Here is a 17816-nt window from a genome sequence, read left to right as displayed (position 1 = left end):
TGTTCCCCTTAATCCCCATCATTTTTCATTTCTGTATTTGAAGGCTCATCTAGACAAATCTAGGAGATAAAGCAATTGTAATCATCACACCGAGTCCTATTTCCATGATCCACTGAAACCAGGACAGGTGTGCTTTTGTACCCTGGGTTATGGGCTGCTGGCAGTGCTTTGTAGCTATTGAGAAGAAGCCACAGTGATTCATGGCATTATATGGATGCTAATAAAAGATTACAGTCAGTATAAACCCCTTGCCCCCCCCCCCAACTGTTCCGCTTATGCCCATATTAGTGATAAAGGATTCAGCCTCTCAGGGTGCTTGGATTGAGTCTGTCCCTGATCAACCCCCATTGTGTAAGCAGGGGTGCTATTGAGCCCAGATGAGAGAGGCTGAAATCCAACCTGCCACCTGTAAGTTTTTTTTATCCTTTTGCTAAACCTTTATTGATTTATGGTTAGATGAAAAGGCTCAGTCTGGAACCGACAGGCATTTAAACTTTAGCAAATCAGAAAATGTAATGTGACAGCTCTAAATATATAATGTTTTTCCCTTTTCCTTATGTTGGTCTTCTACTGATTTCGCTTTCTCCCTATTGTCCACTTGTCTGACCCACATGCTTTTAACCATAACAAGATGACAGTACTTGCAATTACCCATATCGTTGCCCTCGTCTTGCATATTAAGCTGGCCATACGTTATAAGATCCACTTGTTTGGGGAGGTCACCAAAATAACATCTTTCCCCGATATTCCCACTAAGGTGGGTGATAGGGACAAAGGATTGGATCACAATATTGGTGACCATGGAGGTGAGGGCCACATCAACAAGCTCATGAGGTTCATGATCCGAAGGGAAAACCAGACCTGCCTGATTAACATCTGGTTGACTCAGCTGGATATCAGTTGGGTAGGTCTGTCGGAGGGCCCCATACACCAATGCATAAGCTGACACTGGCAATAATAAGAGTCACCGGTGCAAAGGTCTACGCATCGCTTCAGCTCCGAAATCGTACAAAGTTGCCAGTAGGAGAAAACTGTTCGACTTCGGAATTCGTGGGCCTTTCCGCCAGTGCCAGAGGAAAGGCATTTCTGAACGGTTAGTCACCCGTGGTAGTAGAGATCTATTGCGGGCAACTTAACTCACCCCATGGGCCATCAGCCTAAAGGTGACTCAAAGAAGAAGTCTAGTAGACTGTGGTTACAGTTATTACCAGCCATGCAAATGTTAAAATGTTCTTGTACAGCACAGTGCCACAGTGCATCCATTATCTGCTTGGAGCCTATTCAAGCTTCTCCTCTCAGTACATTAGGCAATCCCTTCTGAGAATCCCAATCGTATGTTCCAGGTGCTTATGGCTGGAGAGCGTTCTCCCCGTGTGTTTCACTTGCCGTTGCCCAGAGGAACTCAAAAAAGTACCAGTCGGCTGGGTTTGTCTGTACAGCAAGGCTGCAGGATCATATTAACTCCTTCTGGATCTCCATCACAACACTTTTCCCAGAAATCTTAACAACCGGTGCTATCAGCAGCAAAAACGTCATAATTTAGCCCTTCTGGATATAATGAATAATGTACCCCCAATTGTCAAATATAAGGATATTATAAATCAAAGAGGAATCCCTTGACCCTATAAGAGTATGAGGCTGAAGGCTGAACACTTTTAAACAGGTCTTCGAGGTGACTTCTCATATCTTCATATTTTATTACGGGACATCACTAAGCATCGATTATAACTAATGACATCATCAAGTACTGTTTATAAAAATATAATTTACATTATATTCATGTATCCCGGGTCCCACTGCTGGAGCCCTGACTGCCATACTGTACATACTAGACATACACTGAATGTATAAGTGCCGAATTTGCACTTAGTGCAATGGCACACAAACCAGCTTAGGGGCTCAGAACATTCAGGATCATCTACTAAATAATAATTTCTATTGGAATTGCCTGCAAAATGCACATTTCAGGTAATAATTGTCTGTTCAGATAGAAATGAATGTGGGAGTAATGATGGCTGAGCTTGAAATTGCTGGGGAGATAAAATGCTCTGAATTTGCCATTTCCCTAAAGACTCCCTGTCCACAAACCTTGTCTTTATTAAAATAATTGTAGCATATTAAGGCTGATGTCCCAGGCAGACTAATCTTTCCTAAATGCCACTGGCAACAAGAAATCACTTGTGGAGAGGCCTACGCATCGCTTCAGCTTTCAAAAGTCACATAAAGTTTCTCCTCCAGGTAACTTCGGGTAACCAAAGTGACGCAAAAGGCCACCAGCGATTCGTATTGTTGCCGGTGGAAAGGCATTTTGCAGAGATCGCCCTCGGTAGCAGAGATCTATTTCAGGGGCCTAAAGGTCCCCATACACAGGAGTATTCTAGCTGCCGATATCGGTCCCTTAGACCGATTCAGCAGCTTATCGGCCCGTGTATGGGCACTACCGACGGGCCTGCCCGACCGATATCTGGCCTGAAATCGGCCAGATCTCGATCGGGCAGGTTAGAAAATCTAGTCGGATCAATGAGCCGATGCGGTTCCCGGACCGACTTTGCCTATGCCCATCATTATAATAAATTTCCCCAATATCGCCCACCCGTAGGGAGAAGATCCGCTCGCTTGGCAACATCGCCAAGCGAGCAAATCTTAAGGTGTATGGCCACCTTTAATCATTCTGTGGGACTTTAGCCTAATGGGTACTTAGTTTGCCCCCTGGTGGGGGACTGAGGATTTGGAGAGTTCAGTCTCAGCTCTGTGGTACAGCATATTATCCCTATAGTGGCTGTTATTCTAGCACCATAATAAATACCAGCAGTTATCTCTATGTGCCAGAAATGCCAAATGTGATTCAAGGTTCTATTAACTTACAATCTTACATACAATCTCCTGCCCGGCAGTATGAGCCTCTATTATTCAGTTCTGGTTTGCCGCACACCGAGGACTATTTGAATCAATCATTCTTTAATTCAGGAAAATAATGTATACGGCATGTTTCCCCGAATACTGAGGCTGCTCCAAATGTCACCGTTTGAGCACAACAGGCAAAACCAGGACATCTGTGAACAAAAATGTCTCCCCGTCTGTTACCCTGTGCTTGCATGATATGCGGCTCTGCTAAATATTCAAAATCCACTTGTATCAAGGTCTTGTTAGGGTGCCGTTAAACCCAGAGCTTGGATTGGGAGACAAAAGGGTCCACATAAACCACCTACATATTATAGCAGGCTGTTAGCAGGTTGTACAGAACCAATCCTTGTTTTTATAAATACAGTATATATATATATATATATATGTGTGTGTCCTGGGGAGACTGATCACTACTTTTTTTTCTTATGTTACAGAAAAGCTGGAAGTCGACCCTCCATCTTCAGGGCAGCTAAAGCACGGTGAGAAGCCAATTAATTGCATTTTCTGTACATTTAGGTTGGAGATTATCAAGAAGTGACAGCAGCATGACTTGCACATTTTATACTGCTGTTATGGGAGCCTGCAGATTGGTAGGGTTGTGTGTGACTCGGGCCTTCCCATAGTGGTGATGTGACTGTGGGGGGGGGGGGGTGCTTTCTTATTTATATGAAGTTGAATGTCCAGCTTGTAGCCCTGTAACTATTATGGAAGTGCATTCAGCTCTTTGGGTTTTGCTAGTTTGCCAGGAACTAAAGGCAACATGCTGGACATGCCTGGGACAGATATGTACTTGGAAATCTATTTATGTGATGTCCTTGACATTTGTTCCTCTAGGTGTAACCCATAGATCTCCAAAATGGGGGTCTGGTTCCCTTAGGGAGGTCTTAAAGCAGTGGTTAGGCAGGCTTGCTTTAAATGGCATTTCGTTTGGGATAAATTAAGGGGCTGTTCACTTTTAGTATGATGTAAACATTGATATTCTGAGACAGTTTGCAATTATTAATATTTTATATTTTTTTTCAGTTATTTAGCTTTTTGTTTAACAGTTTTCCAATATGGTATTTCAGTGGCTATCTGGGTCTCATTTACCCTAGCAACCAGGTAGTGGTTTGAATTAGATACTGGAAAATGAATAGTGAAGGGCCTGAATAAGAAGATAAGTAAAAAAAGAGTAACAATAAGGGTAAAGACACACGGAGCTACTAGTAGTAACTGCTTGTCACGGCTACAAAAATAGACAATGCTGATTATTAACTAAAAAGTTAGGTTTTTGGCTGCCGGGGTCAGTGACCCCCACTGAAAAGCTGGAAAGAGCCACAAGAGAGAGGCAAAATAACTATAAAAAATAAATAATGAAGACCAACTGCAAAGTTGCTAATAATAAAACATTTTTATAACATACTAAAAGTTAACTTATAGGTGAACTACCCCTTTAGTGTTCATTTTCTGTTCAGTTCAAACAACTTCAGGTTTTTCTGAGAACTTCTGCAAGGTACATTTAATTTTTTTTCTTCTGCTATATTTCATTAAATTAGCAGTTTTATGCTGCCAAGAACTTAGCCTGTTCTGCAAGTCGAGAATCAGCCCTACGCTGGCTCCAGCCTCCTACCTCACCTGAAATCTATAAAGGCTGGAGTGGGCAGATGTCTAACATAATAACCAGAACACTACTTCCTGCTTTACAGCTCTCTAAGCTGTTAGCAATCAGTAACCAATCAGTGACTTGAGGGGTGGGTCATTTTTGCCTAACTAACTATATTAGAAATATTTTTTATTTTGTGCGGTCTGTCTATTTTACCTAGTTTGCCCCGGGGCAGTAGAGTACAAAGCTGGCACTTTTTTTCATTTAGTTTAGGTTTTTATTGAACTGCCAATGCACACCCAGCCCAGAACAGTAAAAGAACATCCAAAAGAAAAAGCTGAGGGCGATATGGAGCTGCTACAGTATTACTATTGGTCAGGGAGCTTTTCACCAGCCAAGGTGCCTTTTCTTATCCTTTTGTATTGCAGCCCAACTGGATGGAAAAGCAGTGGCTGCTCCTGTTACAAATAAATAATCTTTGCCATGTAAAACTGCTACTGTCAAGAAAACTAAAAGAAAAAAAAAAACGTATGTAAATGCAGAAGTGCTCAGAAGATCAGTATGAATAATGTTAAATGAAGCAATTAGGGAGCAAGGCACTGTGGGAATTGGGGTGCTGCCGGAGAACTTACTGCCAGTACAGAGTTTCATTGGTATTATAATTGGTATCTTTAGATACAGAGTTCAGTGAGACTTTTCTTAAGCTTTAAATGTTCCCATTCTGAAATTATGTGAAATGCGTTTAGGTCTATTCGGGTAGAATTATTCAGCAGCGGAATCCATATAAATGAGAAATGTGCCGCTTTCTGTATGACATTGTGTCCAGTTTGGACTGGGAGTGCTTGCTGAATATCACTCGGGCTGGTCTAATAGAGACTCTTAGAGAACTGTTAGTAACTGTAAAAATGGCAGATAATTGGCTGAAAGCCACATAGTTTGGCTATTGGCCCATACAGGGGGATATTGGTGCCTTTTGCTGTATGGACCAAATTACATGAACAATGCAAACATAGTTTAGAATGGGATTTCAAGGACACCCCCGCCAGTGATTATAGGCTCTAACCTTAAGGTGACCGTACATGGGCAGGTTTAAGCTGCTAATTCAGGCCCTTCTTACTGACCCCGTTAGGTGGGCACATTGGGTAAAGATCCTTTCCAAAGCTTTTGGGCTGTGACAGACGGGGAGAGTAGTCGCCGTAAAAAAATTCTCCATTGTCACGGGCGACTAATCTCCCCAAAATGCCATCCCACTGGTGAGAATGTAAATCACCGGTGGGATGGCACACGCGGCGTCGCGATTTTCCGAAGTCGCGGAAGTTGCCTTGAGAGGAAACTTCTGCGACTTCGCCAAATCGTGGCGCCGTATATGCCATCCCACCGGCGATTTACATTCTAGCCAGTGGGATGGCATTTTGCGCGACTAATCTCCCCCTCTGTCACAGCCCTTAGACCCTGCACTGGCATACCACTTTACCAAAAAAATGGATTGGGCTATGTTACTGCCAACAGGGTACTGTCAGCTGCATTACGGCATTGCCCAAAATAAATAGCCTTGCCAATATTCATTTTAATGTAAATGTAAACCCCAAACCCTTTAGTTTATTCTAGTTTTCAATATATTAGCAGTTTTTACACTGCTAAGATAATAAACAACATCAAACAACAGATCCACCTGCTGTACATTTTGAGCCAACCGGATACTGTCAGCAGAGGTACATTTCTGAGGTGCATTCATGAGGAAATTAACATTTTGTGATGTTACTCCAAAATGTAGTTAGGAAGCAGAAAATAGTTATCTGATGTTTATTTGGTCAGTTCCAAACAAAGCAACAACATAAGTCTTCCCTTTGCTTACAAAATAAATTTTCTGCCATCTGTAGCCAGTAGGCCAAAATGAAAGGCAGGTGGCGCTGTTGTTTCAAGTTCATTATATCAGCAGTGTAAAATCTACAATTTTTTTTGAAAACGGAAAAAAATGGATATAGCAAAAGTTGTCCCCTGGCACTGAGCCTCCGTTGGCACAATCCACAATCACTGACTGAGAGGAGACCTCCAGCGTGGATCTTATTTTCTCATGTCAGCAAAGTACTTTCAAGGTCCATTCCCAAATAAAATGAAAGTGACCCAGGGGCAGAAGGGCATATTGAAGTCTCAGATTTTGTATAGTTTTATTTTGCTCTCTCTCTGCAATTAAACATCTTTCTTTGTTTTTTGTTCCCCTTTAGTTTTCTTCCACAATGCACTTCCATTCATAGGATTCGGCTTCTTGGATAATGCCATCATGATTGCTGCCGTAAGTTCTGGATTCTACTCTTTTCTATCATTGTGTATTAATTAGTAAGGGGAGTGGCTGGGATGCTTTTGCTAATGTACCCACTGCATTCATGTTCTCGTGTAGCTTTGCCTTTAGAAATGATCATTTGTACCATGTGATACATTCAGGCAGAACCTCAGTACAGCCTCTGAGGTAAGGTTACTAAAGTGAAATCCGGGGACAGGAAGGGGCCACGCCTACTTTTTGGCCACTCCCCCATTGCTGTACACCGGCTCAACACCACAGCCACATATTTTTATCCCAATATAATACTTCAGAAACACAAAAGCTTGAGCGGGAAGTTTGTAGGACGGTGAGAGGAGGAAAAGTGGTCAGGTGACACAAGATCATTTCTTGCTGGAATAGCAACGATTGGCTGGGGGGGCAGCTCTGTTCCTAAAGGGACAGCCAGTGACAGCTCTGAGGTAAGGATGCTTGCTGGGGTCAATCTTCCATAGGGGCAGACCCCTTTAAAAGGGGGTGGTAACCTTACTCTGAGGGAACGTTGTGGGTTGTTCCTGCTAATGCTAAACCTAAAACCTAATCTGGCAATGTCTGACTGCCATAAGGCCACTTCCACTGCTTGCTTCCTGCTAAGGGATGCTCTAATAGGGACAATGGTAGAGAGGGCTAGACAGAAACTGCAGCCCCCCTGTATGTACACCAGGGAAAACAAAACAAGAGTAAAATGATTTATACATTCAGTGTTCCAGGGAAAATAATTAACAATGGTTCAGTGGCCCCGTAATGGGTGCCGCCCAGGCTGAGAGGACCGATTCATCTTCTTGTGATGTCAGGTTTTCTTTTATTGATTTTTCGTTTGTTACCTGGGTGCCGGCTAAATACGGTGATTATTAGGGTTACTGGCTGGCAGATACATGGCTGCTTACAGTTGCCGCTACACGACAGCGAGTGTTTACAAGCCGCCAGGAGTGGAACGCGTGCCGGAGAGCAAAGTGTATGGGCTCACACCGCTCTGTCTCACTGGCCGACTATTTTTAGTGCCTCAATTGACTTTCTCTGGAAGGTTAAATGAGACTCTGAGGACGTAGGAGCAGAAGGGAGGAAATGTCATGCCCGACTGCCTTGGGCCTACTCTATTCCTTGGCTGGTGTTTATGCCCTTGACTTGCCTCTTCCAGCCAGGCTTCTCTATCTGACTGCAGTCTGGGGATTATACTAAGGGCAAGTCTTACTGAAAAGCACAGAAATCAGTACTGAACTCCATTCCGATGCCCTTGACCCATACGGTTACTGTAATATGTGTTTCAGTGTTCTGGAAACCAGCATTTTACTTCTGGTTCGTACTTAATGGGTACATTTTGCTTTTTCCATTTACCTTCAGTATTTTTATCTTGGTCATTCCCATGTTCTCTGTTCATTTTTCTATTGTCTTATTTTGTTCTGTCCTGCACAGCTACATTGATTTTTTTTGCCTTTCTTAACCTTCCATCAGAGGCTGATTGTGTTCTGTTCTTCTATTACATTTTCTCTTCTGCTCCGTTATTTCCTTTTCCATTTTCCCATTTCTTATCTATTATCTAATCATGTTCTCCCTCTCTCTTGTGCTCTCCCTTTGGCTGATTTCTCTTCTGCTCCTTTCATTTCTCTTTTTCATTTGTTCCCCCTTTGTGTCTTTTCAGACATCAGTGTAGAATACAGAATCTGAAATATGGCAGCTGACTTTAGTTACACTATAAAGTCTTAGGATTCGCCCCTGCGCTTACTCTTACTTGATCGACACCAGAACCATCAGTTGTTCTACCCAGTCTTTTATTTATAAAATGTTTTTTTCTGAATAACAATTGAGGCGGCTGTGCAGCAGGGTCAAAATACGTTCCTGTTGGATTTGCTGTTGTTCAATGTTTTAAAATAAAAGTGTGTAAACCTCTTTTTACCCTTAAATTGGAAGTTTACCTTATTATTAATGTCCCTGGAAACTCCAAAATGTAAGAAAATGTAATTCTAAGCAACTTTCCAATATACATTTGTAACAAACTATCCATGGTTTTTAAGTTAAGTGCAATTGAGTTAATGCGCCACAGCTTTGCTCTTGTATATATGATATTTTTAGGTTGTTACATGTTTGAGCTCCTTGGCATTGCCTTGTGGCTGAGTGCCCGCAGTGATGCCAGGCAATGCGATGGATAGTTGATACATGTAAGGACATTTTTGCTCTGTCACAGAGGCCTATAATAGGCCCAACAGTAGGGCAGAAGGACACGTTTGGCCGAGCTCGGCAGATGAAAAATTTGACAGAGATGAGACAAGCGCTAGGCCTGCAGTCACATACACGTGTCTTTCTGTCACATCCACAGATACAGTCTCCTAAATTAGATTTTCATTGATTTGAAGGAATCTGATATTGCTGGTTTTTAGCTGCACATACCACAAAATGGTTCTGGCTTCTTTTCTCAGGCAGGTAGTGGTTTAATTGCTTCAGTAAGTAATTATGTGCTGCAAGCCATGTAAACAGTCTGCTTTAACCCTTTATCCACCGCAAACACAGAGACATAATATTTCCAGGCTTACATTATTGGTCACAATCCTCGCTGGAATCTCAGGACTGAGAAGAGTTGGGGACAGGTCTGGACTGGGAGTCAGAATAGGTCCTGGCATTTCAAGTACACACAGCCTAATTCAGTTGTTTGGCCAGATCAGATTAAAACAGGGGGTATAGGTGCCGTCTTTAAAATTAAACCAGGCTAACCAAGATCTGGCCAATACATGGGCAGATAAGCTGCTGAATTGGTCTAAAGGACTGATATCTGCAGCTAAAATCGGCCCGTAGATGGCCACCTTTAGAGTAGCCCCCCTGGCATTTGCCAGAATGCACAGTTTGCCAGTCCGGGCCTGGTTGGGGAAAGCATCTTTACTGCTTTCTTATTTACAACAGAAATGACTTCCCCTAGCTGCCTGTCCACCGGGACCTTAGGGACTTACAGAAGTTAGTTAGGTTTCCCTACAATGAGATCTTAAACCTTTAAAGCAGACTCTGGCCCCAGGAATTAAGGCTGTTTCTGAGAGAGGAAGTCAGACACTGGAACATCATGTTTACAAAAAAAAAGAGACAAGAAATCCTATGTTTTTTTGGATAGAGGACTCAGTACAGCATTACTGTGAGTGCTTATGGCTGTATTTACATAGACCTTTCTGATAAAGCTTAGAGTTTTTACCTTTCCTTCTCCTTTAAAGCACTTAGGGATACTGGTCCTAAGCAAAACCTAAGGAACAAATCAACAGCTAGCTTTAACTATTGCTGATCCAGGCTGAAGTCTAGGTACCATGGATATCCGTCCATAGCTCCGTCAGGCCTATGTTGAATCCCAATCCAGATCTGATGTTCCCTCATATGTTATGTCAGTTTTAGTGAGTCAGTCGGTCAGATACTGTACAGGACTAGCCCATGGCTAGCTTTGGAATAACGAGAGCCTTAAGGTCCAATTCTAGCTGCTGATATTGGTCTCATAGACTGATTCGGCAGCTAATCGGCCTGTGTATGGGCACTACCGACTGGCCTGCCCGACCGATACCTGGCCTGAAATCGCCCAGATCTCGATCGGGCAGGTTAAAAAATCTAGTTGGATCCGGGACCGAATGGGCTCGTTGATGTGGTCCCCGGACCGACTTTACTTATACCTGCCATTATAATTTGAATTAGCCTGGATTCTCCCAATATCGTCCACCCGTAGGTGGGGATATCGGGAGAAGATCCGCTCGCTTGGCGACATCGGATCGTCCCGTGTATGGGGACCTTTAGATAGCTTTGGTTGCTATGTGTTACAGTCTGGCAGGATAACTGAATAATTGAGGCTACTGCCTTCATGGAAATGGACCCATTACTCTTTTAATCGGCATAAACGTTTACCTTTCCCATAAGGCGGCTGCTTTTTAGTACAAGATACTGAGCAAAGGCTGCTTATAATTTAGTACAAGATACTGAGCAAACTGATTTGCCCTCTATCTGAGCCTGTAATTATAGGAATCTCTCTCTGGGGCTCAGTTATAATTATGGGGAACACTTATGATCAAACATAGTTTTTTATTCCTGCACTGGAGCCGTTATACCCACGGGGACCTCATATCTCATTTCCAACCCAGTCGGCTGCTCTGTACCCATGTAACGCGCCACGTGGAACTGATCCTGACTGCGTGTATCTCTGTTTGCCAAGCTCGCTGGGAGTTGCTTCCGCTTACTGTTTCTCTTGGCTCTGATTGCAGGGGACACAGATAGAACTGTCTATTGGGGTCATATTAGGAATATCCACCATGGCAGGTGAGTGCCTTTTATCTATCTTTTCTTTGTATTTTTGTGTTTTTTTTCAGTTATTTAGCTTTTAGTTCAGCAGCTCTTCAGTTTGGAATTTCTAGCAGCTATCTAGTTGCTAGGGTCTTGTTTACCTTAGCGACCAGGCAGTGGTGTAAATGAGAGACTGGAAAATGAAGAGAAGAGGGACTAAATAAAACAATAAGGAATAAAAAGTATCACTATAATTAAAATTGTACAGCAGCCTCGTAGTTTTACGTCCCCGAATTTCGCGTTTTCCCTGAATTGAAGCTGTTTTGTCACGGCCCAGTTGAGGGAAGCTGCATTCTGGGAAATGTAAAATCTGGTTCTACTGTACTTCTTATTAGTATGGGCACCCGGAATTCAGACTGACCACAAGGCTACATTGCTATAGTTATTGTGTGATCCCATTATATAGATCCTCTCCAACCCATACTGCATTCAAAAAAATGACCAACTGCAGAATGTCAGTCAGTGAAAAATACTACAAACCCAGGTACTTGGCAAGTTCATTCCTGACCTATGTCAGATAGTAGCCGAGTCAAGTAGCTGCTACTAAGTAGCTCCATGTGTCTTCACCCTTAGGCTAGCTGCTTTACTCAAGTCACAGTGCGTTGGGAATCCCCACAGAGCACTTTCCATGATAATCAATGAGTACTGCAGTGAGTCTCCAGGAAAGATCTGCATTTAGAGATGAACATATGGGAAGTCTCTGAAATTTGGGGGAGGTCTCAGCAACAAAAAGCCCAAAAGGGTGGAGCGACCCAAAGTAACATAAGAAGAGGGGAGCGGATACTATGCCTTATTGGCAGGGCCGGATTTAAGTTCTCGGCGCCCCGAGGCCGCCCCCGCCCCGCCCCCCCCCCCAAGTGCGCATGCGCGAACGCGCGAACGCGCGGCGCCCTCTCCCCCGAGTGTGCATGCGAGATCAACGCGCATGCGCAATCGCACATTTAAACTCCCATACGGAGCAGTGGGGAGAGGTCCTGACTGCTCCGTATGGGAGCCAAATTTAAAAATTCTGTTACTGCGGGGCAGCATGCCCTAGGCCCGGGCCTTTGTGGCCTTTCCACAAATCCGGGCCTGCTTATTGGAACCTTATTGGATCCTTTCAGCCTTTGCTTGTTTGCTGGAGGGGGATCATGGGTATCCCTGTATATTTCTGTCCTGGCCCTTTTGTGCTCATACAATGTGCAATGATGATGAGCAGGTCTGTGTATGGAGTAAAGGCCTGTGATGCTATTATACATATTTATATGTAATTAATACACATATATAATTAACACAACACCGTCTTTGTATCTCTTTGCAGCCGCGGCCTTAGGAAACCTAGTGTCAGACTTAGCGGGACTTGGGTAAGTTGTACTGATTTCAGATACAGAAACCATATTGGTTCATGTGTATAAATATTTACACTGTGCATACAGGTTTCATAGATATCATTTTGTGGAATATTCATCTTTCTTTTGTGAAATATTCATCTTCATATTCAATTCTGCACAGAGGTGTATACTGTCTTGGTTTAATTGCCTAAAAGAGAAGGAAAGCTGCTACTGATGCAGTTTCTTCCCAATAGATTATCCGCCATAGTGCAAGCTAGAATGTTTTATTCTGTAGAATGCTTCATCATAACAGCCTTAGAAGCTGTCTGTGTTTGTGTAAGAAAGCAGCTGCCATATTAGCTTGGTGTGATGTCACTTCCTTCTCCTGCACCCTTGTGTCTCTGATTGGCTAGTAGCCCTGGGCTCAGATTACAGCAGGGAGGGGAGGGGGCGGAGGGAGAAGGAAAGGGAGAGGGAAGGGGAGGAGGGAGAGGGATGGAGAGTAGGGACAGGGAAAAGGAGAAGGGAGAGGGAAGGGTAGGAGGGAAGGGGAGGAGGGAGAGGGATGGAGAGGAGAGACAGGGAAAAGGAGAAGGAAGAGGGAAGGGGAGGACGGAGAGGGAAGGGGAGGACGGAGAGGGAAGGGGAGGACGGAGAGGGAAGGGGAGGACGGAGAGGGAAGGGGAGGACGGAGAGGGAAGAGGAGGACGGAGAAGGAAGAGGAGGAGGGAGAGGGAAGGGGAGGAGGGAGAGGGAAGGGGAGGACGGAGAGGGAAGGGGAGGACGGAGAGGGAAGGGGAGGAGGGAGAGGGAAGAGGAGGACGGAGAGGGAAGAGGAGGACGGAGAGGGAAGAGGAGGACGGAGAGGGAAGAGGAGGACGGAGAGGGAAGGGGAGGACGGAGAGGGAAGGGGAGGACGGAGAGGGAAGGGGAGGAGGGAGAGGGAAGGGGAGGAGGGAGAGGGAAGGGGAGGAGGGAGAGGGAAGGGGAGGAGGGAGAGGGAAGGGGAGGAGGGAGAGGGAAGAGGAGGACGGAGAGGGAAGAGGAGGACGGAGAGGGAAGAGGAGGACGGAGAGGGAAGGGGAGGACGGAGAGGGAAGGGGAGGAGGGAGAGGGAAGGGGAGGAGGGAGAGGGAAGGGGAGGAGGGAGAGGGAAGGGGAGGAGGGAGAGGGAAGAGGAGAACGGAGAGGGAAGGGAGAGGGAAGGGGAGGAGGGATAGGGAAAAGGAGAAGGGAGAGGGAAGGGGAGACAAAACAATATATCAAATCAGATTTCACCAATACAATATCTAATATATTTGTGTGTTCTTTAAGCCTTGCAGGTTATGTGGAAGCCTTGTCTTCTAGGCTAGGCCTGGCGATCCCTGACCTGACACCGAAACAAGCAGATATGTGGCAAACACGCCTTAGTGCCCACTTGGTATGTGCAATAGTTAATTTTATACGTCTGGCTTTGAATTCTTTGGGTCTGTATATTTCATGTTTGACATCAGGAAGTGGGTTTTTGCTCTACTTTTATGAGCAGAACTGTACATGTCTTACAGTATATATGTATAGTACAGACACTGGGAACAAACAGTGGAAAATATAAATAAAACAAAATTAAGTGCCATGTGTATATCTGTACAGCTTACAGTATACACATGTGTTAGTCCTGAAAATAAAGCTACATTAAACATGTATATTGGTAAACTGTGTTTAGAACAGGGGAACACATTTGCTAGACAGAGTTTTATGGTATCTCTCTGTACAGGCTATGAGCAAACTTAGGGGGCTGTTCCTGCTGAATTGTGCTTAGTACAGGGGATTCCCTATGCCGCCATAGTTTTATGGTATCTCTCTGTACAGGCTATGAGCAAACTTTGGGGCTGTTCCTGCTGAACTGTGCTTAGTACAGGGGAATCCCTATGCTGCCATAGTTTTATGGTATCTCTCTGTACAGGCTATGAGCAGACTTAGGGGCTGTTCCTGCTGAATTGTGCTTAGTACAGGGGAATCCCTATGTGCCATAGTTTTATGGGATCTCTCTGTACAGGCTATGAGCAAACTTAGGGGGCTGTTCCTGCTGAATTGTGCTTAGTACAGGGGATTCCCTATGCTGCCATAGTTTTATGGTATCTCTCTGTACAGGCTATGAGCAAACTTTGGGGCTGTTCCTGCTGAACTGTGCTTAGTACAGGGGAATCCCTATGCTGCCATAGTTTTATGGTATCTCTCTGTACAGGCTATGAGCAGACTTAGGGGCTGTTCCTGCTGAATTGTGCTTAGTACAGGGGAATCCCTATGTGCCATAGTTTTATGGTATCTCTCTGTACAGGCTATGAGCAAACTTAGGGGGCTGTTCCTGCTGAATTGTGCTTAGTACAGGGGAATCCCTATGCTGCCATAGCTTTATGGTATCTCTCTGTACAGGCTATGAGCAAACTTAGGGGGCTGTTCCTGCTGAATTGTGCTTAGTACAGGGGAATCCCTATGCTGCCATAGCTTTATGGTATCTCTCTGTACAGCAGCATATTTAAGCAGTATTTCCTGTGCTTATCCTGGACGTTCTTAAAAGGCTGCTACAGCCAAGCAATGGAAATGTGCATTAAATGCAGCCAGCAGACCATTACAGAGAAATACCAAATATTTGTGTTAAACAAACTGAATATTGTGTATAATTTTTTCCAGGGCAAAGCAATAGGAGTGTCCATTGGTTGCATATTAGGAATGTTTCCCCTGCTGTTCTTTTCATGGGATGAAGAGGAGAATGCGGAGAAGAAGAAATAACAGTGACTGTCTCAGCGACACTATTACCCTGTATAATTTGCAGTGCACAGACAGTAAGGCTGGAAGTCCTACGTGGGAACAAATGGCATTGGGAAGGTTGTGTGCACTCCATCAGATCATCAGACTGTTCCCCCGACATTCATTGACTGAATCTTTATATGCAGAGACGCGGCAAACCTCGCCCGTGGCTTCCAGGAAAAGAGCAAGCGCTTTGTCACCGAGGGGTCTGAGCGGCAGTTCCTATCCATAGGGACCTCCAGCTTCTCCTGAACTCCAACTCTTAGTACTTTGCTGCTGAAGGAGGCGCTAAGAGTTGTAGTTCAGCAGTTGTTCTATCATTCATATATATAATATATTGCAAACACTAACCAGGTACAGGCTCTTTTCAATAAAATGAATCTGTACCTGCAAGTGGCTCCTGTGTGAGATATTATTTAGTGGCATTCAGAGACCCATAAGCACCAGTCTGTATGCCCTGAAGGTTTGTGCAACACCCAGAAATGATTGCCCCTTCTGAAGCTCCTTCTGCTATTGCAGGACTTGGAAGTGGAGAATAAAAGACACTAATGTTACCCCCCTCCAGAGTGTGAGCCGGTACTGCTCACTGCCAGACAAGGCCATAATTAATAATGCTATAGAGGATCCTACATACACAGGCACTTGTTGGGTGGCTTACACTGGCCATTTGGCATTTGCTGCTCTGACAAATGATCCATTTGAAGCTGGTTACTAGTTAGTCTGCTCGCATTTTCTTGTGTGACTCGGATAGGGAGCACTGTGCCGCATTTAGGTGCCTCGGATAGGGAGCACTGTGCCGCATTTAGGTGCCTCGGATAGGGAGCACTGTGCCACATCTAGGTGCCTCGGATAGGGAGCACTGTGCCGCATTTAGGTGCCTCGGATAGGGAGCACTGTGCCACATCTAGGTGACTTGGATAGGGAGCACTGTGCCACATCTAGGTGCCTCGGATAGGGAGCACTGTGCCGCATTTAGGTGCCTCTGATAGGGAGCACTGTGCCACATCTAGGCGCCTCAGATAGGGAGCACTGTGCCACATCTAGGTAACTCGGATAGAAAACACTGCCGCATTTAGGGTATCAGTCAATGGTGGGATGTCACTAAGTCAGACATAATCCCAAAACACTCACATTTGTTATTGCATAGAGCACTGAATGGCACAAGAAGAAAAGACATTTTCAGGGGCATACGGCCGAGCCCAAAGACCAGAGTGTTGGTGCCTTTAGCTTCCATTGCTTTCCATGAGAGCATTCCTCCATTAGAAAAAAATGGAGGCAACTACTAGCCCATTGTACAGTATAAGCCAGGGGGCCAGTTCACGGTCTCTCAGACTATTGGGGGGGGGGCCTGGTATAAGCTGTAATGAGGGCAAAGCTGTGGCCACAGCTTATTGGCTAGTTCTAGGGGAGACACTGTTGCCTCAGTAGATTTCTAGGGATACCTACCAGCTCTCCACCTCTTCTCCTACAATTTATTTATCCTGGGCAAATGCATAACTGGCTGGAGCTTTATAAATGAATAACGATGATGATCCTGTCCCTTAGGAACCCATTTACTGACATTAAGGATCTTCCCCCCCCCCCCCCCGAGGTTTGAAAGGAGTCTTATAACTTTATTATTGCATGGTTTTAATCTCTGACTGTGCTCAGCTGGAGCTGCATGCCTCATCTGAGAACTCTTGTATTGTATTTTCTTCTTTCTAACTTAAAAAAATATACATTGATTAGCATTTTAAATGTAAAAAAACTAATTGCTTCCCCTTTAAAAAGAAATATGTTTATTCTCCCAGGAACACTGCCCCCGTCCCCCCTGATAATAATGTATTTAATTCAATGATGTAGTGTTAGTATTACATTTGTTCTTATTATCTTTTTATATGATAAAGACAGATCCGAAATTAAAGTTTGAAGCTGTGGGACTCGGTGCTCCGGTGCTTGTGGCTAATGAGCTGTTTGTGTGTCCGTCTCTTACATTGCATTCTACTAAAAGTGTCAGCGTTCATAATATTCAGAGCTGACAGTAACAGATAAACATTAAGGGGGCCTCACTTTAAGAAATACTGTTACGGGAAAACATATTTTTTCTCAAAACCCATCAGTTTCTCTAGCAGAATCCTGCATTGTAATCTGTTTTTCCCATGGGGCTAGCCATATTCTTCATTTCCCAGGGTGCCACAGCCATGTGACCTGTGCTCTGATCACAGTCACACTTTACTGCTGCGCTGCAAGTTGGAGTGATTTCCCCCGCCCCCCCCCTCCCAGCAGCCGATCAGCAGAACAATGGGAAGGGAGCAAGATAGCAGCTCCCAGTAGGTATCAGAATAGCACTCAATAGTAAGAAATCCAAGTCCGGCTTGGGACTCCTCCAGTTACATGGGAGTAGGAGAAACAATAGGTTATCTGAAAGCAGTTCTAATGTGTAGCGCTGGCTGAAAGCTCAGACTCAGGCACAATGCACTGAGATGGCGCCTACACACCAATATTACAGCTACAAATACATTTGTTGGTTCAAGAATAAAATGTTAAATGGCAGAGGGAATTATTTGCTGTGTAACAGTGTCATTTAGAAATAAAAATTCCCTTTAATATATAAACTAAACAAACTGTTGGCTTAAAGTGC

At 44.4% G+C, this 17816-nt stretch overlaps 1 protein-coding gene across 1 annotated transcript in view; it reads left to right on the top strand.

Annotated features, from left to right (window-relative positions):
- Positions 1–17112, top strand: part of tmem65 (transmembrane protein 65) — a 39305-nt gene extending 22193 nt beyond the window's left edge. Inside the window, 6 exon segments of the mRNA NM_001126893.1 lie at positions 3339–3383; positions 6712–6779; positions 11021–11075; positions 12400–12442; positions 13724–13829; positions 15080–17112. Of these exon segments, the coding sequence (NP_001120365.1) occupies positions 3339–3383; positions 6712–6779; positions 11021–11075; positions 12400–12442; positions 13724–13829; positions 15080–15178 (416 nt within the window). The 3' untranslated portion in view covers positions 15179–17112.
- Positions 17113–17816: the final 704 nt, after the last annotated feature.

This window comes from Xenopus tropicalis, chromosome 6 (assembly GCF_000004195.4).
Source record: "Xenopus tropicalis strain Nigerian chromosome 6, UCB_Xtro_10.0, whole genome shotgun sequence".
NCBI classification, from domain to species: domain Eukaryota; kingdom Metazoa; phylum Chordata; class Amphibia; order Anura; family Pipidae; genus Xenopus; species Xenopus tropicalis.
This window is presented reverse-complemented; position numbering and strand designations above follow the sequence as displayed.